The 23,544-nt window shown below is 45.2% G+C and overlaps 2 protein-coding genes and 1 long non-coding RNA gene across 4 annotated transcripts in view; 2 read left to right on the top strand and 1 right to left on the bottom strand.

Annotated features, from left to right (window-relative positions):
* The window catches only part of LOC130885108 (uncharacterized), a 107,869-nt gene extending 106,968 nt beyond the window's left edge, over window positions 1-901 (top strand). Inside the window, exon 4 of the long non-coding RNA XR_009058133.1 lies at window positions 810-901. This is a non-coding gene — a long non-coding RNA (uncharacterized LOC130885108). The remainder of the gene's footprint in view (window positions 1-809) is intronic.
* Window positions 902-5,631: 4,730 nt separating this feature from the next.
* Window positions 5,632-15,105, top strand: Med4 (mediator complex subunit 4). Its single transcript, XM_057786192.1, has 7 exons — window positions 5,632-5,804; window positions 6,763-6,829; window positions 8,210-8,380; window positions 11,674-11,731; window positions 12,889-12,975; window positions 13,626-13,757; window positions 14,466-15,105. Exons 1-7 carry the CDS (start codon window positions 5,653-5,655, stop codon window positions 14,636-14,638), a joined length of 840 nt encoding a protein of 279 aa, XP_057642175.1. The 5' UTR covers window positions 5,632-5,652; the 3' UTR covers window positions 14,639-15,105.
* Window positions 15,106-15,371: 266 nt separating this feature from the next.
* Window positions 15,372-23,328, bottom strand: Nudt15 (nudix hydrolase 15). Of its 2 annotated transcripts, none has more exons than XM_057785670.1 (3): window positions 23,154-23,328; window positions 20,891-21,110; window positions 15,372-18,731 (listed from the first exon to the last, which is right to left on the bottom strand). In XM_057785670.1, exons 1-3 carry the CDS (start codon window positions 23,306-23,308, stop codon window positions 18,663-18,665), a joined length of 444 nt encoding a protein of 147 aa, XP_057641653.1. In that variant the 5' UTR covers window positions 23,309-23,328; the 3' UTR covers window positions 15,372-18,662. The 2 variants fall into 2 exon arrangements, with proteins under 2 accessions (XP_057641653.1, XP_057641652.1); XM_057785669.1 differs by having other exon boundaries at window positions 20,914-21,110.
* Window positions 23,329-23,544: the final 216 nt, after the last annotated feature.

Here is a 23,544-nt window from a genome sequence, read left to right as displayed (position 1 = left end):
CATATAGTACTTCCGGACTGTGATAAGCCTTTAGACACAAGGTTAAGGCAGTCTGAGGCAAACTGGGCCAAGTTCACTATATTGCTTAGCTCATCAAGTGTTTCAGGAATTAAATCAAATTCCTATACGTTTACCAAGCTCTCTCACGTGAGAGCTGCTGGGCCACAGCAAAGTGGTCCAGAATGCGAGGAAATTGAAAACAAAGGGTTCCCGGCCAGTCTTCTCTGAATTGTCTCTGCAGAGTGAAAGGCGGGAAGTGCGAGAACTTACCCACAGCTGAAGGAAGCTTTTCTGGGAACCGGCCGGCAGCACGGCCAAAGCAAATATTTTGATCGGGGAGAAAACAAAGGTTGAAATGAATGCAAGAGTGGCCTTCACCTGAAGATGCTAGATGCGTCCCACGGCGACAATGAGATGCTGAGCGTGTCCTAGGTGTGGAACAAACCGTACAAAGGTTAAAAGACACAGATGGCGTACGAGGAGAGCAGTTTGAACATCTTATTCTGTGAAAGACAAGCTCTGTGCCATTTCCTCGGGTGGTGCTGAGTGTTAGACCCAGGACTGCGCACACATGCCAGACAAGCACGCTCCCTCTCAGCTGCTTCCCCAGTACCCTCTTTTCTTGAGGGTCTCCCTAGGTCTTCCAAGCTGGCAGAACTTGCTATAGTGTAGACAGCCTATAGCACTGGGAACCATCCCCCCTCTGCCTCCCAAGTAGGTGGAGTTACAGATGTGAGTTAACCACACCAGGCTAATTCTTCTTTTGTCTTTCTCTTCTTTGCTTTTTTTTCTTTCAATTTCTTTTTTAGTTCCCTCTTCCCTCACCCATTCCTCCCCTCTTTCTGCTTTTCTTCTTCCTCCTTCCCCCATCCTTTTTCTCCCTCTTGTTTTTCTCTTCTTCCCCATCCTTCTCTGTTTTAGGAACAATAGGAAGAAAGAAGCAAGAAGGTTGTTGTATTGAAATCCATGAATCAGAATAGGTGAACCTATCAGAGGGGGATCCAAAGACACCCAGCTGTCTTTAGTTGCCGACAACCAGTAAATTTTCAATGATGCCTGGAATTCCACCGAGATGGTGAGACTTTATTTTTAGATCCGATTCATTCCAGCTGACCTTTCCTCTGAAACCAAACTGCAAATATTTAAAGAGCATGAAAGGTCTATCCTAAACAATTCGTTATCCTCCAAAATTCAAGAATGTAGGGAGTTAAATATCAAACGCCACACTGGCCACAAGGCTAAACGACTTTCATTAGCATAGAATGTGGTACAGTTGGGATTTTTTTTTCTGTATTATGGGCTTCAGGGTTTTAAGTTATATCTTTATTTATTTTGTATACGTGTGTGCATTCCGTGGTGAAAGGATAATTTGGGGGCTCAGTGCTCTCCTTTCAGCCTGTGGGTCCTGGGGATGGAACAGTGGTCATGAGGGCCAGCAGCAGGCGTCTTTAGCCACTGAGCCATCTCGCCTGCCCTGTGTCACGGTTTTGAAATGAGGAGGTAGGTTTCTCCTGAGGAAGGTTTCACAGTGTAGCTCTTTCAGACTGAATCTTCTTAACGTACAGGCGTCTTAGTTAGGTTTGCCTGGGTAACTCGGTTTATGAAAAACAATTTAAATGACACATTTTGAAGCTTTCTCATTGACTTTAAACATTGGTGCTGTTTTTCTAAAGAACCATACGCTGACCCAGTAGTTTCTGGTTTGTTCGTTTGTTTGTTTTTTGAGAGATCTCACAGTATAGCCCAGGCTAGCCTTGAACTTGTGATTTTACTATCTCTGCTCCCTAAGTCTTGCCATTCCAAGCATATGCTGCCACACTTGTCTCCCAGTTGAGAGCTGACAGAGTTTCAGATACCATAAGTGGTAATTAGTAATTGTGAAGCTTGACCTTTTCGGGGGGTCATCCCTGGCATGGTAGTTTGAATGAAAATGGTCCCATAGGCTCATGGGAACCAGCACTATTGGAAGCTGTGGCCTCCTTGTAGGGGGTGTGGTGTTGCTGGAGGAAGCTTTGAGGTCTCAGAAGCTCAAGCCAAGCCTAGTGTGATTCAGTCTCATCCTGTTGCCTACAGATCTAAGATGTAGAACTCTCAGCTCCTCTCCAGCACTATGTCTGCCTGTGTGCTACCATGATTCCTGCCATGATGATAATGCACTAAACCTCTGAACTGTAAGCCAGGCCCAACTAAATGTTTTCCTTTATAAGACTTTCTGTGGCCATGGTGTCTCTTCACAGCAATAAAACCTAAGACATCTGAATAAGCACAAGCTGAATCTTGATGTTAAAGTGGGTTTTATTTTTACCTGTGATTAGAGGCTCTGAGGCCCATGACTTCAGGTAGTGTCTTAATGCTTTTGTTCCTTGGAGAATGGAGCTAATGAATGTAGCGGGCCTGGTTTCCTTCCCTTAGTCCCCAGCTACGGGGAGAGGACTGTCTAATTCTGCTTCTTTACCTCGCCCTTGATCTTGAATAGGGGGCTATAAACTTGATTTGGGAAATGTTTGGGAAAGGAGCTTCCACCACAGAAGCAGATGCTGGACTGCCATGTGCACATTTCCACATCCGCACACAGCACCCTGACTGTGAGACCGTCCATCTTTGGCTGAGGACATTTTACCTGCTTTAAAGTATGGCAAGGACTATGTGAAGGCAAATATGGAAAATAAGCTTTTTTTTATTTTCTAAGGCAAGCCGTAAAGAATCATTATTTGTCTTTAACTTCCCTTTGTGTCTAGTCTTTGTTGATGTGAGCATCCCTATCAATAGTCAATCCGGTATTTATTGGTGCCCACTTGCTCATTCTACCATTGTGCAGTCGTCACATACAGAGGAATTGAAACAAAAAGGCAGAATTTCTGGCATACAGATATGCTAGGGGAGCCACGGAGTGTCTTAGTCCATACGGTGCTCCTATGACAAAATATCCCGCACTGGATAATGTGTCAGGAGCAGAAGTTTGGTTGGATGAGAAAGGTGTTTGTTGCCAACCCAGAAGACCCTAGTTCGGTCCCCAGAACCCATACAGTGCAAGGAGAGAACCAATTCCTGAAAGTCGTTTTTTGTCTCATGGTTCTAGAGGGTGAGAAGTCCGGGACCAAGGAGTTGAGTCTGGTGAAGACCCATGACAAAAAGGCAGAAGGCTTGACTGCCAGAGGGAACAGGGTTGGGGGGTTGGGGGTGGGGGAGACACACACGATATGACTCATTCGCTAGGAACTGACTCCCTCCCTAAATAACAGCAGTAATCCAGTCACAAGGGCTCCCACTCACTTCCTGAAAGGTTGGGTCCTCCACAGCATTGTTGGGATGCTTTGTGTGTCAGGGAGACAGTCTGTGGGTGTGATGTGAGTGGACAGATGGGGGGTCCACACTCAATAGAGACAGGTTATGGAAGCCCTGGTCTTCTGATTCTGCCTCATAGTGTGAGGAGTGAAGCGAGGTCCTGAATTGGGAGGGAAGGGAAAAGTAAGTGTTGGGGACTTGGAGGCAGGCAGCGATATGTAATAATGCCAAGGATGTGCAGAGGATTTAGAACATGGATGTGGTATGATTATGTAGTCTCAGTGAGGGTCACTGGAGATTCAGGGTTTGGAGTAATGAATTTTTAGCATATCCTGGCTTGCCGTTTCCCACTTAGGCTTCCAAAGAGCCACCTCACTGTGTCCTCACAGGGCCTTTTCCTAGTAGCTCTGGCACATCTTACTCTCCTTAGGGCACCAGTCAGATTGGCTCGGGCCCCACCCTAATAACCCTCATTTAATTTAATCACCGCTTTAAAGGCCCTGTCCTCAAACTTTTCGCACTTCTTGCCCACAGTAAGACATTCATAATATAGTGGAGCATGGTGGGGCCCACTCTTAATACCAGCACTTGGGAGCCAAAGGCAGAGGAATAGATCAGCACGGTCTACATAGAGAATTCCAGGGCAGGCAGAACGATGTAGTTAAGATGGTGTCTTAAAAAAAAAATCATAAATGTCTAAATGAGAAAAGTTTCTTAGAGCAAAGCTATGTACCTGGTCTTTTGAGACTTTTCTCTTTAAAAATCCCTGAGGAATTTTATTTTATTTTATTTTTTTAATTTTCTGAACATAGTTTTTCACCTGCATGTATGTTTGTATGAGGGTGTCGGATCTCATGGAACTGGTGATGCAGACAGTTGTGAGCTGCCATATGGGTGCTGGGAATTGAACCCGAGTCCATTTGGAAGAACACTCAGTGCTATTAACCTCAGAGCCATCTCTCCAGCCCCCAGCCCTGCGGAATTTTTCTAGACACCTGATGTGAATAATAACCGAGAGAAGTGGGCAAATAACAGCAAAGAATGTGGGCTTGGACTTCACAGAACATTTAATATTCACTGAACACCCTAACCTAGGACAGAGGAAGAGGATGGGACATTGATGACACACAGAGTTCCGATTTGTCACTGGAGCAAAGAAATACTTATGTAAAGAAGTTCAATAAAGATAGAGGATCTACACATCTCCTCATAAAAATCTGGGGTTAGCTGGGCGGTGGTGGTGCACATCTTTAATCACAGCACTCAGGGAGGCAGAGGCAGGAGGATCTCTGTGAGTCTGAGGCCAGCCTGGTCTACATAGCGAGTTCCAGGACAGCCAGGACTGTTACACAGAGAAAACTTGTCTTGAAAACCCAAAACCAAGCAACCTCCCTCAAAGAAACAGAAAGTACAATGGGATTTTCAGGAATGGGGAGTCGGTCTTTAGTGAGTACAAGATTTACATCTTATAATGAAAAGAGTTGGAGGGGGATGTTATTTAACATCAGTTTGGGGAGGGGGTTCGAGACAGGGTTTCTCCGTGTAACAGTCCTAGTTGTCCTGGAACTCTCGTAGACCAGGCTGACCTCGAACTCACAGAGATCCGCCTGCCTCTGCCTCCTGAAAGGCTGGAAAAGATTCCACTTTTGTGCTGGGCCCTTTGGGGACCTTGAATTACACCCCAGCCCCCAGGATAAGATGAAGGCCACAGAAGAGCCGAAGGCCGACCCTTCCCCCCCCAGCCCACAGGATATTCTGAAGGCCGTGGGACCCCTCTTTAGGCGACGTATTAGCTAATGGAGAAGTCTAATTACACAAAGTTGCTGACTGCAGCCCATTCCCCCACCCGTAGTCATACAGAGAATGTTGACCACTCAACTTCCCTATCAGCTGGGTAATATTTCAAACAGACCCTGCGGTTAGCAAAGGGTCAGTAGATGTCTGGAGGATGTAACGGGGGTGGGGTGGGGGGACTGTTGCCATCCCCTTAGATAATAATAGCCTATTAGGAACTAACAGCTTAGGTAAAGATTAGCTTTACCTAATCTTTAGCCAATTATGATATAGGATATGTAATTTTGTTTTTTGAGACTGTAACCTTGTGACTGTTTTGTGGTTTTTGTCTTTATAAACCCCTTACAATAGTAGACAGGGTCCTTTCTCTCCATCTGCTGTGTCTCTCATCCTCGGTCCAGCAGAAGCAAGCCTGATTCGGACGCGACACAAGTCCTCCTGCAGATGGCGCCAGAGCTGCAGTTCACCTCCAGAACTATAGGGGGCGTTCTAATGGGGGGGGCTCTCTCCGCCTCTCTGACGCTCCCTTCCGCCTTCCGGTCCCGCCCCTCCTGCCGCTAGGTCACACTGCGCATGCGGCGGTTGGTGAGCGACTGGGCGATGGCGGCTTCTTCAAGCGGGGAGAAGGAGAAGGAGCGGCTGGTGGGCGTCTCTGTCATGGCAGGCATCGGCAGTACACGAGAGCGGCTGCTGTCTGCGCTGGACGACCTGGAGGTCTTGTCGAGGTAACCGCGGCCTGGGAACCTGCTCGGGCCGGGACGGCTGTGGGACTGACGAGGGTAGGCGGGCTGGGGAGTCTTCGGAGAGTGTGGTGGACCTGGGGTCTGCTGCCTTCCGGGGTTTGGGGCGGCATTTCCCCACCAAGGGCCCATCTCAGTGTGACAGTGACCTGGAACCCCCAGGACCGTCAAAACTGTAGTAGCCCGTAAGAGAGGACCAGATCCACGGACACTCAACAGGTAGGTAAAGAATGTTCCCTGGGGTGCGAAGGGCAGGGATGCTGTAGTCAAGGGGAGGCTAAATGCCGACACGAAGGAGCCCAGGGTCAAGAGGAAGACGGGTGTGTAAAACTGCTGAGGAGCAGTTTGATAAGGGTTGAACTGCAACCCTCGAATCCACACATGGGACTCCTATTCCAGTGTTAGCAAGGCAAGTCCCCCCCAAAAATGGTCTGTTGGCAAAGTCATCAGAGCGGCCGGTAGATGAACCCCTCATCTGAAAAACAAAACAAAACCCGGAAACATCCAGGACTTGGTGAGATGGCTGGTGTGTGGTAGCGATGGATTAAATTGGCTGTCATTCTCCGCATTGCCGTGCCAGCTTTAAATCCATCAGTTGGAGCCTTGTAAGGGGAAAGCCCCCATCGTCACGGCAGTCGGTGCTATATTACAAGGAAACATTTTTCGTAAACTGCAACCCTTCTAGATTTGCCCTGCAGACCCACAGTCTAGGGCAGGTTGCTTTCTTGTAAACCACAACTGAGTCTTTGTGTGTACAGTCACCATGACTGTCCAGCATGCTGGGAGGACCATGAACCCTGTAACCATTTGAGGCAGAGAGCAGTTAAACCATTTTTTTTAAAATTTATTTTTACAGATTCTTACCGCCTTTTTCACTAAGTCCTCCCAAATACGCAGTTTACAGGCAAGCACCACCATACCCTGATGGTCGTTTTTCTTTTAGGGAACTTATAGAAATGCTGGCAATTTCAAGAAATCAGAAGCTGTTACAGCTGGATGAGGAAAACCAGGTAAACAGTTTGTTTTTTAATCTAAAAAGCAGTGGTGGCTCATGCCTTCAGAGGCAGGGATCTTGGTGAGGCTAGCCTGGCCTACAGAGTGAGTTCCAGGACAGCCACGGCTACATAGTGAGACACTGTCTTGGAAAAAAAAAAAAAAACAAATAAAAATGAAATAAAGAAACTATGCTTTTAAAATATCAGTTTAAAGATAAATATAAACAAACTCTCAAACGATTTTTTTTTTGTTTTTTGAGACAGGGATTATCTGTATTGTCCTTGAACTCAGAGATCCGCTCTGCCCTGCCCCCAAGCACTGGGATTAAAGGCTTGAGCCACCACCTCCATCTTTCTTTCTGTTTTTTTTTTTGTTTTGTTTTGTTTTTTTAGATGGGTTTTTATGTAGCCAAGGCTTGCCTTGAACTTACTGATTCTCCTGCCTGTACCTCAGTGTGGGGATTATAGATGTGATCAACACGCCTGGCTTGCTGAGCTGTTCTCATGTGTTGTAACATGCATTATATCATGAGTTCTTAGAACAGTCTGACATATAATAGGTGTTATTAGGAAATCTTGTTTTTAGAGGAGAAAATAGGTTTGTTGAGGGTGGTGACTTTTTCTGTGTCTTATTGCTAGTAAATGCAGGGCTATAGACTGAACCCCAGACTTTTGTTGCAGATTAAATTTTGTGGCATTTTGCCATATCTGCATATCATCTATTTATTTTATTTATTTATTTGTTTGTTTATCCAGACAAGGTTTCTCTATGTAGCCCCGACTATCCCAGAACTCTGTAGATCAAGCTTGCCTCGAACATAGAGATCCACCTGTCTCTCCCTCCTGAGTGCTGGAATTAAAGGCGTGTATCACCACCTAACTTACTTTACTATTTTTTTAAACCACCTCATTTTCTAGGCTGTCTGCACACTAAGCCATACAGGTGTGAAATTATGCTTTAAATGTATCCCAGTTAGCTTCTAATAGCTAACTTCTAACAGTTTCTCATAGTATAACTTGTATCTCAAAGTTTTTAAAATTTTTGGTACCAACTAAAGTCACTTAAAACCATTAGATTTTGGAAGAGCTTTTTATTCTGTTGTATGGTTAAAGGATACATTTTTAAGTTTTATCTCTGGAAGATGAATAAACCCAAAATTTTGCACAGTACTACTTTTGAAATATTTGTTCTGCATGGAAAAGGAACAGAATAAATGGAAATTAATATTAAGACTGTTTCCCATATTACCACAAATGGGCTATGTATATTGTTAATGCTGATTAAGAATATTTTGAGGTGTTAAAATTGATAACCTAGCCAATTCAAATATGGATTCTTTGTCTCATTGGCTTTGATTATCCTGTTGTCTGATGGAATCAACTATTATTTGACAGGTCTTGGAGCTGCTAATTCAGCGAGATGGGGATTTTCAAGAACTAATGAAATTAGCACTTCATCAGGGAAAAGTCCACCATGAAATGCAGGCTTTAGAGAAAGAAGTAGAGAAGAGAGACAGTGACATTCAGCAGCTGCAGAAACAGCTGAAAGAGGCGGAGCAAATACTGGTGAGTTGACGGCTGAAGAGCAGACAGAAGAGTTTCTCTGTGTAGCTTTGGCTGTCCTGAACTTACTCTGTGGACTAGGTTGGCCTCTAATTCAGAAATCCACCTGACTCCCAAGTGCTAGGTTTAAAGGCATGTGCCGCCACCACCCGGCTTTCAGCTATATATTATATTCAAATATTTTAAATTATAGAAATAGGAAGCATACTTTTATTTTGGCATAATCCGGGTTTGATATTAGTAGTTAAAATCTCTAGTTTATGAAATATTTGGGGTCAATAAACATTTTGTATTATTTTATGAATTCTTGAAAATTTTATTTTTTGCCTTCCATCTTAAGGTAGGCAAGTTTATTGATCAAGGCTCTAGATTAGGTTTTCCTTTGTTCTCTACTATTTAAAACAAATTTTAATTACATTTTTTAAAGTAAAATATTTTTATGTATATGAGTGTTTTGTCCATGTAAGTGCACCAGATGTGTGCAGTGCTGGCAGAGGCTGGAAGAGGCATCAGGCCCCTGGAACTGGACTTACAGATTATTTTGAGCTGAAGTATGGGTATGGTTGCTGGGAACTGAACTTGGCCTTCTGCATTTGGTCTTAACTGATGCGCCATCTCTCTCAGCTCCTTGTCTTTTTCTTTTCTTTTGCTTTGAGACAGGGTTTCCCTATGTAGTTCTAGCTGGACTAGAATTCTCTAGACCAGGCTGGCCTCAAATTCAGAGCTGTCTACTTACCTTTGCCTCCTGGGTGCTAGGATTAAAGGTGTGTACCACCATGCCTAGCTTGGCTACTTCTTTTGAAGAAATAATCTATTTGCTCTGAGAAGTCCAGTAATTTTGCTAACTGCAGTCGTAATTGTCCTACGATCTTATTACAGAGACAACTGAGTTTGACTTTCATATGACCCAATGAACTGCCATTCTTGTTGCTGATGTACAGCTTCCTAGTGTGTCACAATGGGCCCCAGGAAAGGGAGCCTCAGTGGTTTAGGATAACTTGGAACCCCCCAAAGGAAACCCCAAGTAAATGCTTGGGGGTTTTGTTTTGATTTTTAAATAAATTGTCGGAGACCAGCTTTAACAAAGATACCATTTACTAGGGTAGGGACATGGGGATTAGAAAAGTTAGTAAAGAGAAGCAGAACACATAGGATAGTACCGGATGGAGTTCCCTGCCCAAAAAGTAGGAGTAAGAGTAAAAAAAAATAAAATAAAATAAATTAATAAAAAAAAAGCCCGTATTAGCATGATACAAGGAAACAAACATACCAGTTGAAAGTTGCAGGCTACACACTCCCTGGGTGGAATTCATTGTTAATCTCCCTCAGGGAGAGCTGGATCCTTAGATTTTTTGGGGGGGCGGGGTAGAAACAGATGATTTTTCTGTACCTGAAATACAAAGGCTGAATATTAGCCATACCTGTTGACAAGAACTCTGACTACAACTAGGTGGGACCTTTGAGGTAGATACAAACAGTGACCTTGAAGGAATAAAAGTAAATTCCCACTCTCTGACCTTTGGTCCGAGTGGAATGGCAACAACTTTGAGCAAGCTGAAACTCTTTGGCCTTCAGACAAGGTGGAAATAGGCTCACAGCTTCCACAATAAATGCTTTTTAAAAACTGATTCTTTTTCCTTATGAAAGTAATATTTACTTGCCAGAAAAAATTCAGAAAATACAGAAAAGTAGAAAAAAGAAAAATTGCCTTTTGTTTCATAGCTTGAACAATGGCACAATCCACATTTTGCTGTATTTGTTTGGTTTGTTTTTGGAGAAAGGGTTAATCTTTGGGTTCCAAGCATATTTTTACTGTCATCCATCCCCTCACCTTTGTGCTCCATCCTCCTACCCCATCTCACTAAACCCTCCATCTCTAGTGTTCCTTCCTGTCCTTCCTTCCTGTCCTCCATCTCTAGTGTTCCTTCCTGTCCTCCATCTCTAGTGTTCCTTCCTGTCCTTCCTTCCTGTCCTCCATCTCTAGTGTTCCTTCCTGTCCTTCCTTCCTGTCCTCCATCTCTAGTGTTCCTTCCTGTCCTTCCTTCCTGTCCTCCATCTCTAGTGTTCCTTCCTGTCCTTCCTTCCTGTCCTCCATCTCTAGTGTTCCTTCCGGTCCTTCCTTCCTGTCCTCCATCTCTAGTGTTCCTTCCTGTCCTCCATCGCTAGTGTTCCTTCCTGTCCTCCATCGCTAGTACTCCTTCCTGTCCTCCATCTCTAGTGTTCCTTCCTGTCCTCCATCGCTAGTACTCCTTCCTGTCCTCCATCGCTAGTGTTCCTTCCTGTCCTCCATCGCTAGTACTCCTTCCTGTCCTCCATTGCTAGTGTTCCTTCCTGTCCTCCATCGCTAGTACTCCTTCCTGTCCTCCATCGCTAGTGTTCCTTCCTGTCCTCCATCACTAGTATTCCTTCCTGTCCTCCATCGCTAGTACTCCTTCCTGTCCTTCCTTCCTGTCCTCCATCTCTAGTGTTCCTTCCTGTCCTCCATCTCTAGTGTTCCTTTCTGTCCTCCATCTCTAGTGTTCCTTCCTGTCCTCCATCTCTAGTGTTCCTTCCTGTCCTCCATCGCTAGTGTTCCTTCCTGTCCTCCATCGCTAGTGTTCCTTCCTGTCCTCCATCGCTAGTGTTCCTTCCTGTCCTCCATCTCTAGTGTTCCTTCCTGTCCTCCATCGCTAGTGTTCCTTCCTGTCCTTCATCTCTAGTACTCCTTCCTGTCCTCCATCTCTAGTGTTCCTTCCTGTCCTCTATCGCTAGTGTTCCTTCCTGTCCTTCATCTCTAGTACTCCTTCCTGTCCTCCATCGCTAGTGTTCCTTCCTGTCCTTCCTTCCTGTCCTCCATCTCTAGTGTTCCTTCCTGTCCTCCATCTCTAGTGTTCCTTCCTGTCCTCCATCTCTAGTGTTCCTTCCTGTCCTCCATCGCTAGTATTCCTTCCTGTCCTCCATCGCTAGTACTCCTTCCTGTCCTTCCTTCCTGTCCTCCATCTCTAGTGTTCCTTCCTGTCCTCCATCTCTAGTGTTCCTTCCTGTCCTCCATCGCTAGTGTTCCTTCCTTATCCTTTCCTGTCATGTATTCCTAGCAGCTGCGTATTAGTGGGAGACTGAGTCATGAATAAATTTCTTTCATTGAACATAACCATGATGTAAATGATATCAAGTGGTGTTTCAGAAAAGCACAGATAAAATTCAGGGATTTCCAAGTCTTGGAAATTGTTTCTGTGGGTGAGGAACCTTGTGAATGAATCTAAAAACTGCTTGTTATAGTTAAGAATAATTTGTACTTTAAATTTTGTTTAAATTAGGCAACAGCTGTTTACCAAGCAAAGGAGAAGCTCAAGTCAATAGAGAAAGCAAGGAAAGGTTGGTACCGTGGCAGCCTGCTGACTTAAAGCAAGGCTGTGTTGTGTCTCTTGAAGCTGAAACTGATTAAGGTCCAGGGAGATGGTTCAGTGGGTAAAAGCATGTTGTTCATGTGTGATCCCAGAGCCCATCTACAGCTGTACACACGTGTACATTCTCTCGTGTGTACTTGTAATCAAGCTGATAGAAATACTGCCGATGAAGCTGTTGAAAGGATGCCTAGTAGTTTTCATTGTAAACTGTGCTCTTGTGTCGCAGCTGGTATCCCAGAGAGGGTGGCCATACCTTAGAACCCTCCTCTAGTTGTAAGAAGCAGTCACAGAAGGGAACTTGTGCTTTTTCCTCACCAGTATAGTAAAGTCAACGATCTGTAAAATTGCTGAGAAGGAAAGAGAAGTGGGGTTTACATAGGCATTTGAAGGCGAGGCAGAGAGAACACGTGACCACGCTAAACTGAGATGGGAGCACCACCCGCCCTTTGCCCACTTCAAAGCCTTACATCATGAGCTATGGATCTTCAGATACTCAGGGAGATACGGTTCCTTGACTTTAATACTTGTGCATTTGGATTACAGTTACCTGTCTCTGATTTGTTTCCTCCTGCCCATTTGGAATCTGCTTTCTGATTGTTATTGAGAGATGGGTGGACCTCTATAGCAAGAAACAAATCTTTAGGGGAGGTGGCTGAGTCGGTCAGTGAGGTTCATAGTGCCTTTTAAACAGACCTGAAGTTTATAGCATGAAGAGCTCTTCCCGTTCCTTGGACTCTGGTGCATGGTCCATTCAGAACCCTCTCAGCTGTCAGGATGCGCACTGCTGACCTAGCTTGGATGTCACTGGGATGGAGTGCTTTCATTTTCCTGTTCCTCACGGTGGTGGTCAGAAGAGTTCTGCATTTGCTGGCAGCTAGTAATTGAGATTATTGAGCATTATCATTGCAGCTCTCAAATTCATGTTAGCTGATTTTGCTGAATGGTGTCTTGGTTCTTTAGTTAGGAAATGTTTAACACGTTCAAGGTGTGTGCTGGGGTTAGGGAAGAGAGACAGCTGAAATTAGGCTGTTTTCTGATTTAAATTAAGTATGATGTGTGCCTGTGATGTCTGCTCTCCTAAACTTGTATTTACTGGTGGGAACTTTTTCTCCCCCCTCAACTCAGGTGCTATCTCATCGGAAGAGATCATTAAATATGCACATAGGATTAGTGCAAGCAATGCTGTGTGTGCACCACTGACTTGGGTTCCAGGTAACAATGCTTCTTATATAAGAGTAAAATGATTTAAATGTGGAATGTACTTCCCTAAAATAACACTTACTAATACAGGTATTTTTCTTCAGTGTCATAGTAATGCCGTCTGTGACCTCAAGTATGAATCATTGTTAATGTTTCTTACTAAGAAATAGAATTAAGTTGGAAGACTTGAGATTGCTATAATTTACCTACCTCTGCCTGCTGGAGACTGGGATTAATGGATGTGCCACCATGCCCAGCTTGAGAATTTTGAATATAACCAGGCAAGGTGTGGTAGTGCACTACTGTAAAGACAACTGGATTGCAAATTTGAGGCCAGCATGGGCTACATAGTGAGATCCCTGTCTCAGAGAGCTTGAGGTTTTTAGTGTGCACCAAGGAAAGTTAATACTTCAAAGAACATAATTATTTTTTGAAATTTTTTATTGATTTTTATTGAGCTACACATTTTTCTCTGTTCCCCTCCTCTTCAACCCTCTCCCTTGTCTTTTTCTACTTCCCATGTAAATTACATCCATGTATGTCTCTCTTAGGGTCCTCATTGTTTAGGTTCTCTGGGATTGTGATTTGTAGGCTGGTATTCTTTAAACATTCTATGAAAATATGTTTTAAGCTTGTGTTAAAAGCTGTCTTTATTGTTTTAGGAGACCCTCGGAGGCCGTATCCAACTGATTTAGAGATGAGAAGTGGATTGTTGGGTCAGATGAACAATCCTTCTACAAGTGGGGTGAATGGCCATCTCCCAGGGGATGCCCTTGCAGCAGGCAGGCTGCCAGGTACTGCTGACTGGAAGGGTGTGCTCAAGCAGACCAAGGGTTTCAGAGGTGCCAGCGAGGCATTGTCGCACAGCAGACATTTGAATCCAGGCCCAGCCTTATCTGTCTACTTGTCCAGGTTCCTTATGTCCCTGTGCATCTCCTCACCCTCCCCAGGCTCTGGACCTTCCCGTATTACTACTCTGAAGAACACTGTTGCAGTTGAGAGGCATGCTCCCCAAATAGACCAGGCATGTTTTGTAGGTGCCATGTTTTAATGTGGAAGAACCTTCCTAAATGAGAAAGGACATAAATGGGGACTGCTTTCTGAAGCCCAAGTTTAGCTATCACTTCTGTGCTCAAGTTAGAATTTGGGAACTCTGTTTATTGATCCCAGATATTGTCTTTCTCATTGCGATTTTACTACACTGTTATAATCCTCTTGAAAGACAAACCACACCAGTAACTTGAAAAGGAAAACTGAAAGAACTACTAACTAGTAACAGATAATGGATCGATAGCTACCATAGAGAGAACCATGGCACAGGCCCCTGGCTGGGGTGTAGATGGATGTAGTTTGTGTTTAGCATGTGAAACCCTAATCTTGTTAGATCTTTGGTACTACAAAGTAGGTGGGTAGATGAAATTAAGTTACTTGCATAATGGGAGGGTGACTGATTACATATCAATGGATTACCAATAGAACTGATGCCATGTGCTTTTCTCCAGATGTCCTTGCTCCACAGTACCCATGGCAGTCAAATGACATGTCTGTGAACATGCTGCCACCAAACCACAGCAGTGACTTTCTGTTGGAGCCTCCTGGGCACAACAAGGAGAACGAAGATGATGTTGAGGTTATGTCTACAGACTCGTCAAGCAGCAGTAGCGACTCTGATTGAAGGTGTGTGGCTTATGCAGGTTCCAGCGCTGCAGCGTTCTCCAGAGGGAAATGCAAACCACACTCCTAAGGAGCAGCCCTCTGCAAACCAAATGGGGTTTCTGTCGCATCTGCCAGGCAACTGTTTGCAGATTAGTCAGAATTACTGTTGTGTTGGGTTCGTACATAGCAGCTCTAGGAAAGAGACTGAAGGACATGACACATAACCCGCGGGGATTACTTGACAGGACACTGAGCCAGGCATGGCAGCGCATACCAGTAATCCCAGCACCTGGGAGGCTGGGGCATTGCTGTGAGTGCGAGGCCAGTTTTTCCTATATAGTAAGTGCTGAGCCATCTGAGCCAGAACAGCCCTGCAGAACAAGGCCGCAGAGCTCTGAGTGTGCTATTGCAAAGTCAGAGTGCTCACTTGAGGGCAGAGTCGGCTGCGTCGCAGCAACAGAACTATCACTATTTATATGTGGTAAATACTGTAATTTGTGTAAATAAACTTGCTTTTTTGTATTTTTATTTTTTTTTTCAATTGTCTATTATATGTATTTAGGTATACCTTCAGTGTAGGAAGGAAACATTTAAACCCAGTTACATTTTCATTCAGAGGGCAATGATAGACAGATCTGAGTTGGAGGCCAGCCTGGTCTATAAAGTGAGTTCCAGGGTAGCAAAGACTACACAGAGAAATCCCTGTCTTGGAAACAAAACAACAACAACAACAAAAAAGAGTTGCATTTTATAATATTTAATATTTTGGTATATATGAGAACATACAAGATGAGTTGACTATATCTTTTGTTGTTTTGTTTTTTGTTTTTTCCATGTGGGTGTTGGGAATTGAACCTGGGTCCTCTGGAACAACAGTCTGTGCTCGTAGCCACTGAGCCATCTCTCCAGTCCCATACTTTAAACTGTTTTTAACTTCAAACAGTTATCATCTGTGTCTAAGATATTTGTATAATTATCAGTTTTTTAAACAAGTATTTTTTATTACTGCAAATGTAATATACATTATTTTAAAGCATTTAAGAAATAGCATAAACAGGGCAGGTGGTGCGCCAACTTTTAATCCCAGTACTCGGGAGGCAGAGGCAGGCGGATCTCTGTGAGTTTGAGGCCAGCCTGGTCTACGAGAGCTAGTTCCAGGACAGACACCAAAACTACACAGAGAAACCCTGTCTTGAAAAACCAAAACAACAACAAAAAAATACCAGCATAAAGCATACACTTGGCCTTCTACCAGGATTAGTGCCAGTTAAGATTCTAGTTAATAATCCACATGTGCATAAACTGGTCAGTGGTGGCACATGTCTTTAATCCTGGTACTCAGGAGGCAGTGGTAGGCAGATTACTGAGTTCTAGGCCAGCCTGGCCTACAGAGTGGGTCCCAAGACAGCCAGGGCTGTTAAACTGTCTTAATAAAGCAAAAAAAGACACCCCCCCCCAAAACCGTGTAGGAGAGATGACACAGAGGTTAAACAGCACTGACTGCTCTTCCTGAGAACCCTGGTTCCATTCCCAGCACCTACATGGCAGCTCCCAGCTGTCTATAGCTCTAGTTCCAGGGGATCCAGCACTCACATAAACATTTAGACAAAACACCAATGCACATAAAATTTAAAAAAATGTACATGTGCCAGGCTTGGTGACAGGCAGATGTATGTGAGTTTGAGGCCATCCTGGCGTACATTGTGAGTTCAAGGTCAGCAATGTCTCCCTAGCCCCAGAAGTCTTAGGAGTATACATGTATCAAATTTGAACACAAACATTGAGACAATGTAGGTGTAAGTAAGAGAAAATGGGGTTTATAAATAGGTGTAACTTAAAATTTTTTTTCCATAGCAAACATCACAATAATAGTGTTTTAAAAGAGCAAAATTCAGTTGTTAGATACTTTGGGCAAGCATTCAAAACACCTTTGGTTGCCATTTTTTTTTTCTTTAGTCTTTTGTAATTTTTTCTTAGAGCTGAGGACTGAACCCCGCCTAGCAAATTCTCTACCACTGAACTAAACCCATCTCTGGAGCCCTTAGGTTTTTGATCCCTTTATAAATTACTGAAAAATCAGATTTTATTTTTATAAGCTTTTATGAAATGATATTTAACATTAGAAATTTAAAACGAGAAAAGTTTGTTAACCACATAAAAGTCAAATGCATGCTAACAGCAAACAAAAACGAGCAAGAATTCACCAGTGAGAAAGTCGTCATCTTATCCTGGAGCAAATCTCTTCCGTGTCGGACCCGAAAGGAGGAAGCTGGCTCTCTTGCCTTTGCAGTCTGTTTCAGCACTTGCCTGTCATGTACCCCAGTACCCAAACCACCCAGAAATGAACCATGCATCAGGTGGCTTTGGACAGCTGCTCTGCACACTTAAGAGGATGAGGAGGGGTGCAGTTGGAATCTTAGCATCAGGGAGGCTGAGGCAGGAGGATTAGGAGTTCAAGATTATCCTCAGCTTCAGACTGAGTTGGAAGCCAGCCTGAGCTATATGAGGCTCAAAAAATAAGAATGCAAAAATTGGCGATAGTTGGGTATTACAAAAATAATTCTGGATTGTGTAACAACATTCTTCAGCCATCTGTCAGGGCTATGCACAGGAGGTGCGGCTGCGTTCCCCCACCATCTTCTTTGTTTTTGCTCTGATCAGAAGAAATTAATCTGGGCAGTGGTGGTGCAAGCCTTTAATCCCAGCACGTGGGAGGCAGAGGTGGGCGGAGCTCTGATCTCGAGACCAGCTTGGTCTACGGAACAGGTTCCAAGACAGCCAGGGCTACACAGAGAAACCCTGTCTCATAAAAAAAGAAAACAAATTAATCGTGAAACAGGATTGCTATTGAAGGAACGAGAGCCCAAAGCACAGGAATACAGAGCTCAGGCGGCACCTATGCAGCAGAGGAGACTGGAAAACAACCTCACAGGAAGAGCTCACCAGGGACCTGGGCAGCAGCTGGAGCTAGTGGCTGGAGAAACATCAGCCAGAAAACCATGCTCTGCCGGATTAAGGAAAGATGAGACAGCACATGCACTCCAGGGCTTGGCTGGGCTGGATGCTGATCAACATGGGCTGGTTAGAAGCTTCTGCTATTAACATTGGCTGTGCACGGGGTGATCCTTACATCAAGAAGGTGATTTTTCCACACACACACACACACACACACACACACACACCCTGGGCCAGAAGCAGGTTAAAATCCAAACCAGCCGGTAGCTTTCATTGCGGACAGGATGCTGTCCTATGAGACACTGCACAGTTCAGTCTCTCACAGGAAAGCTTTACAATTTGCTGGGGGGTGGGAGGATGGAGGGGAGAGCAACCAACCAACTAGCTTTTGCCCTTGGTGTCCCACAAAGTTCTGGAGGACCTCTGGGAGATCCCCCACACTCAGAGACCCAGTGTGTCGCTCTGTGTGATGCCACCACGCAAGGACACATATAGGATCTCAGGCAGACAGAGGGAAAGGCGGCTGGCTTGACCTTTAGCAGTAGGATCCAAACTTAGTCTGTCTCACATTTAGCACAGATTCCCTGTCGGAAACCGGGGAAGTACAGCCTACCACACGTCATGATGTCACATCATCGTTTAAAAATTCTTCTCAAGTAAGAGGAGAAAGGACGTCAACAAGCGCGATGAATTTTGCAGTGGACAAACTGCTTCCAAACTTGAATAACCGTATCTGAATTTTGACCTCTATTTGAATTAGAACAGCAAGACAAAATCTGTTACACTTGCCTCCATGCAGCCGACAAGGGTAACTTACAGTGGTACATTAGCCACAAGCTGCTGTTCATCTTACTCAGGGACACTTTCCAGGTTCGAGTTACTTTAGGAGAGACTGTAAATAAACTAACGACCGCACGGTTTTGCAAATAAAAATGGGAGTTGTCCTGAAACATGGAATCTTTCATTTACTAAAGTTTTTGTTGTTCTTTTTTTTAATCAAGGAATTTCCTTGGCTCCTTCGAGGTGCTCTCCTCTGTACCCATGCAGGTGGTTCAGGTCCTCTCTAAATGGGTCATAGCCTTGCTCTTTTAAGCAACGGAGAGCCCAGAAAAGCTGGTCTGATGGAGGAAATTCTTCCCAAGGAATCCACTCCCAACCTAGAAGAGAGGGGCGATGAGTGCACACAGAGAGCAAGGAGCTTTCTTTTGGAGAACTAAGCTATTACATACTCAGGGGAACATTAGCTGACTTTACAAGTGGCCCAGCACTAATCAAAGCAACAGTGACCTGGGGCTAACTTGGCTGTGCAAATCAAACCTATTTAGAGCGAAGACTGCAGGAAGAGAAGGGTGATCGGTGAAATCCTGGGCTGGAGACAGGGTTTCATGCATCAAAGCATTTAGTTCTTAGCTGAACTCATGTGAGTTGTTTACTGCTCCCATACATAACTTGGCCAAGGTCACAGAGAATGGTTAGGTCCAAAGTGGGCCCCCAAAATGGCAGTGCCATGGACTATGTGGCAATTACAATCTGGGCTCACCTCAGGCTGGTCTCTGACCAGGTAATCAGAAGGATTGCTGGTGTAATGGTCTGTCCTGTCCCTTTAAGAGACAAGCCCACTCCACACCCCCACACTTCCCACTGAGGCAAGCAGATCTTCCTTCTACTTCCAGCCCGAGTTCCTTCCTTTCCATCTCTCTCCCGAAGGGGCAGCTTCTGTCTCGCTCCTTTCTCTCTACTTCTTCCCTTCCCTCTTTTCCCTTCCCTTCCATTACCCACTAAATAAATATCAAACCTCACTTTGCATGGCATGTGCCTATCCATCTCTGTCTCTCACCTGCTGCCGTGTGGCTCTTTCCCTAGGACCTGCTGCTTTCGTGACCCACTGTGGCCTCGTGGCCCGCTGCCTATTGGTGCTACTCGGGGACCTGCAGCATTTTGGCCCAGGCCACTCAGGGAATGGCACCGTTTTATTTTTACCATAAGAGCTGGTATATAAACAAAAGCCTAAAATCACTATTCCTTAAAAACTGGTTCTCAGCCTTCCTAGTGCTGCGACCCTTTAATTCAACTCCTCATGATGCGGTGACCCCCAGCCATACAATTATTTCACTGCTGCCTCACAACTGTCATTTTGCTACTGTTAGGAATCCTGATGTAAACATCTGTGTTTTCCGATGGTTTTAGGTGACCCTGTGAAGGGCTGTTCGGCCCCAAAGGGGTCAATCCCACAGGCTGAGAACTACTGCTTAGAAACGTGTGAATAAGACTTCTGTCTGGCAGGAAGAGCCACTGCTCCCCATATCTGCCCCTACAGCTCCATACGAGGCACCTGGTTCCACATTAACACACCCCTGTAACACACACTGAAGTCCCCAAGCTAGACAGTTCCTTCTTCCCTGCACTGGCGCCCAGACTCTAAACTTCCAGGCTCCCTCCTATCACAGCCCTGTTCTTTAAAACTGTCAAAGCTTTCCCCACCTTTTGCAGTCTTCTCTGTCCTCCCTCCTAACCCCTGGAGACAGCTATTTCTCCATATAACCCTTTCTTTCTACACATGGCGTGGCCCAGCTCAGTGGTTTCACTGCGTCCTCACAAGAACACAGTGTAAGATCTATAACATAAACCCAGGCAGTCTGTATTTTATCTATGTATTGTCACATCTCTACATTGTCTCTGTCTGCTCGGCTGTAACGGGATAGCCTACACTAAGTAGCTTACACACAAAGTCATTTATCACATACAGTTCTGCAGGTTGGAAGACTAAGATCAAGATGCTGGTAAGACATGATGTCTGGTAATGACCCATTTCCTAATGTAGGACCCAGGGCAGCTTGGTACACACCTGCCACTTGACAAAGGGCCCGGAATCCATAAAGCCCAGGACCTCGGGCTAAAACCTAGGAAATCAGAGCTAAAGGAATCTTCCTTATGTTGCTAACGTTGGGCGTTTTGTCAGAGCACTGCAAAGGCTAAGCTTTGCCCTCATGACATAACCACGTCCCCAACGCCCCATCTTCTGTTTCCATTACCTTGAGGACTACAATGTCAACACAGGTTTTCATTTTTAATTTTCTGTCTTTTTAAAAAAGACTACCTTTCTACATAGCTCTAGCTAGCTTGGAACTTGCTATGTAGACGAGCATTTTACAGAAATCTGTCCTCTGCCTCTGAAGTGCTGGGATTAAAGGCCTGTGTCACTACTCCTCGCTCCAACTCAGGAAGTTTTGGAGGGGCAAAGACAGAAATGTGAGAATCCAATTCTCTTCAGAAAGCAATGATACTTGTAATGATGTGTTTCTTTGAAGAGACACACCTTATTGTATATGATTCTCTTACTTTCATTTTTTTCCGGTTCCATGTTCTTCGGCTCTGACTCATGCACCGTGTCCACCTCCCCTTTCATCAGTATGGTGACATAGTGGTAGTTCTCCTCCTCAACGAAGGAATTCACCACGGAGGCGAAACGCACATTCTTCAGGCGGAGCGCAGCCTCTTCCCAGGTCTCCCTCTGAGCACACTCTTCCCAGGTCTCACTGGAGAAAGAAACACAGCCTGTTCAGTGTACACACAACACGAGATTCTTGGGTGAAATGCTGTAGCATAAAATAGAAGCAACACTCATTAGTTTATGCTTTAAAATGATAAAAGAATACCCTGACTTGACATTCTGCATATTCTATTCTTTTTTTTTTTTTTTTTGGTTTTTTCGAGACAGGGTTCCTCTGTAGCTTTTTGGTTCCTGTCCTGGAACTAGCTCTTGTAGACCAGGCTGGCCTCGAACTCACAGAGATCCGCCTGCCTCTGCCTCCCGAGTGCTGGGATTAAAGGCGTGCGCCACCACCGCCCGGCCTGCATATTCTATATTTAGTGATTTGAAGACCCAAAGAGCTTTGTATTAAACAAAGATCAAAATTTAACTACCAACATTAATATCTCTGACTGGAGCTAGACCTCGGCAGCTAGGGGGTGGTTTAGTGTGTCAGGCAAAAGCCCAGGCTTTTAAGTCAGCTGTATCCAAACTCTTTCTATCTTAAATAGACAAGGGAAACCTTAAATTTCTCATGGGGTTTTTATCTTTCAAAAATGTATTAAATGGCTTCCGAATTTCAGTTTAAGCCTCAAAACTGAGGCCATTCAGCAACACAGAGAGCAAAGTGCTCAGAGTTTGGGGGGTTGCATAGGAAGCCAGAACAGTGGGCTCCCAGGCCACACAGGATGGACAGGTTACCTTCAAGAGGAAAGAAGTTGTGCATTTTTTAATTTAGCCTAGTAGAAATAGTTCTCTTCCTTATGACGGCAAGCTAGTGAGAGACACTGCCAATGAATCCGTCATGCCTCAATCACTGTGCTCAGGAAGCCGAGGCAGGAGGACCAATGTTAAGTCCAGGCCACCCTCCGCTACAGTGAGATTCGGGCCAACATGGGCCAGGATAAGACTCTGTCTCAAAAACAAAACCTATAAACAACAAAACTCCCAAACACAAAATCAAACAGAAAAGAGTCAGTCACAGAAGCTGGAAGATACTGGCGCTTTACTTCCCCTGTCAAAGGCACATTGGGCTGCCCAGCTTCACAAGGCTCGCCCAGTGCACTGCTTCAGAGCGGAACTCACTGGTAAATCTGACTGCACGGGAACACAGAGACTGTGGGAATTCCACAGTGGAAATTTGGAAGGAGACAGCTATCTGGCATAGGTCCCCAGGGTTAAAATAGAGAAGGGCAACCATGAACAATCATCACTTTCATCTTGGAATGGATGTTCCCGTTGGACTAAGCAGATGCTGCAAGAGACTGGTAGGGTCTAGTGGGGTGATGCAGGCCTTTCACCCCAGCACTCGGGAAGAGTCCTGGGCAGAGGCAGGCAGATTTCATTGAGTTCCAGGTCAGCCAGGGCTACATAGAGATACCATGTCTGTCTCTCTGTCTTTGTCTCTCTCTAATCAATTAGATAATACTGACCCACGTATTTATAGATAGGAAGTCTAGGATTTCCTTTTAAATAGTCCAGAAAATCAAGTACATGTTGGCTAGAAGGAGGCATAAGAGGGTTTGAGCATCCACCTTCCAAATGTTTTATATTCCTTTACATTACTAAAATGAGCAACCCTGGATCTTGGGGATATAGTTAACCACACTCTATTTAAAACACACTTAAGAACTCTAGGTCAGGGTTTCTTTGAGTTGTGTAGAAACCGACTTAGCCACTCTTCCCACTTTGTGGGTGTGGGACATCCACCGCGGAAAACACTCCCACAGACAACGCGGCCAGAAATGCAATATATCTAAAGTTCATGGGGCAAAGCGAAGACTCCCAGGTTTTCATAAACATCCATTTTCTCTGTCAGCACCAAGAAATACAGACTACTCCCACCTGCAGCCAGGGGAGGGCGGAGCGAGGACCGAGGGAGCGGAGACCCTGGCACAGCGCCCCCTCCCGGCGGGAGACCGGAAGACCCCGAGGCCGTAGAGAACACACGGAACGCAACTGCGCACTGACGCGCGCCACACGGACGTATTTGTCGAAAGGACTGGTCCTACTCTCACAACTTCCGTTTTCCCGAGGTCGACCCGCTCACCCAAATTCCAAATGGCCCCCAGGAAGCTGGAAACTGCCGGCTCCAAACGACCCTTTCCTCTTCCCCAGAAGGACGCAGCGAGGATGCTTGCAGCTCGTCACCACCACGCCGACCCCAACTCCGGGGCGCCGCCTCGGCTCCGCGTTGGCGCTCATAGCGCTTGGCTGCCCCCGGAAGTGATTTTGACTGGTTCACATCCGCTTTCAAACTGTATGGGAGCCCGCTGGAGTCCCCCTTACTGCTTCTGTGAGTGTTGTCTGTCGCAGACCTCTGGTGTCGCCTGGTGGACAGGTCATGTGGAAACAACCCTTATAAATAACTGATTTAAGAGTACTCAGCCTGGCGGTGGTGGCGCACGCCTTTAATCCCAGCACTCGGGAGGCAGAGGCAG

Source organism: Chionomys nivalis, chromosome 12 (assembly GCF_950005125.1).
Source record: "Chionomys nivalis chromosome 12, mChiNiv1.1, whole genome shotgun sequence".
Lineage (NCBI taxonomy): Eukaryota > Metazoa > Chordata > Mammalia > Rodentia > Cricetidae > Chionomys > Chionomys nivalis.
The sequence above is the reverse complement of the archived record's forward strand: the minus strand, read 5'-3'. Positions and strand labels throughout refer to the sequence as shown.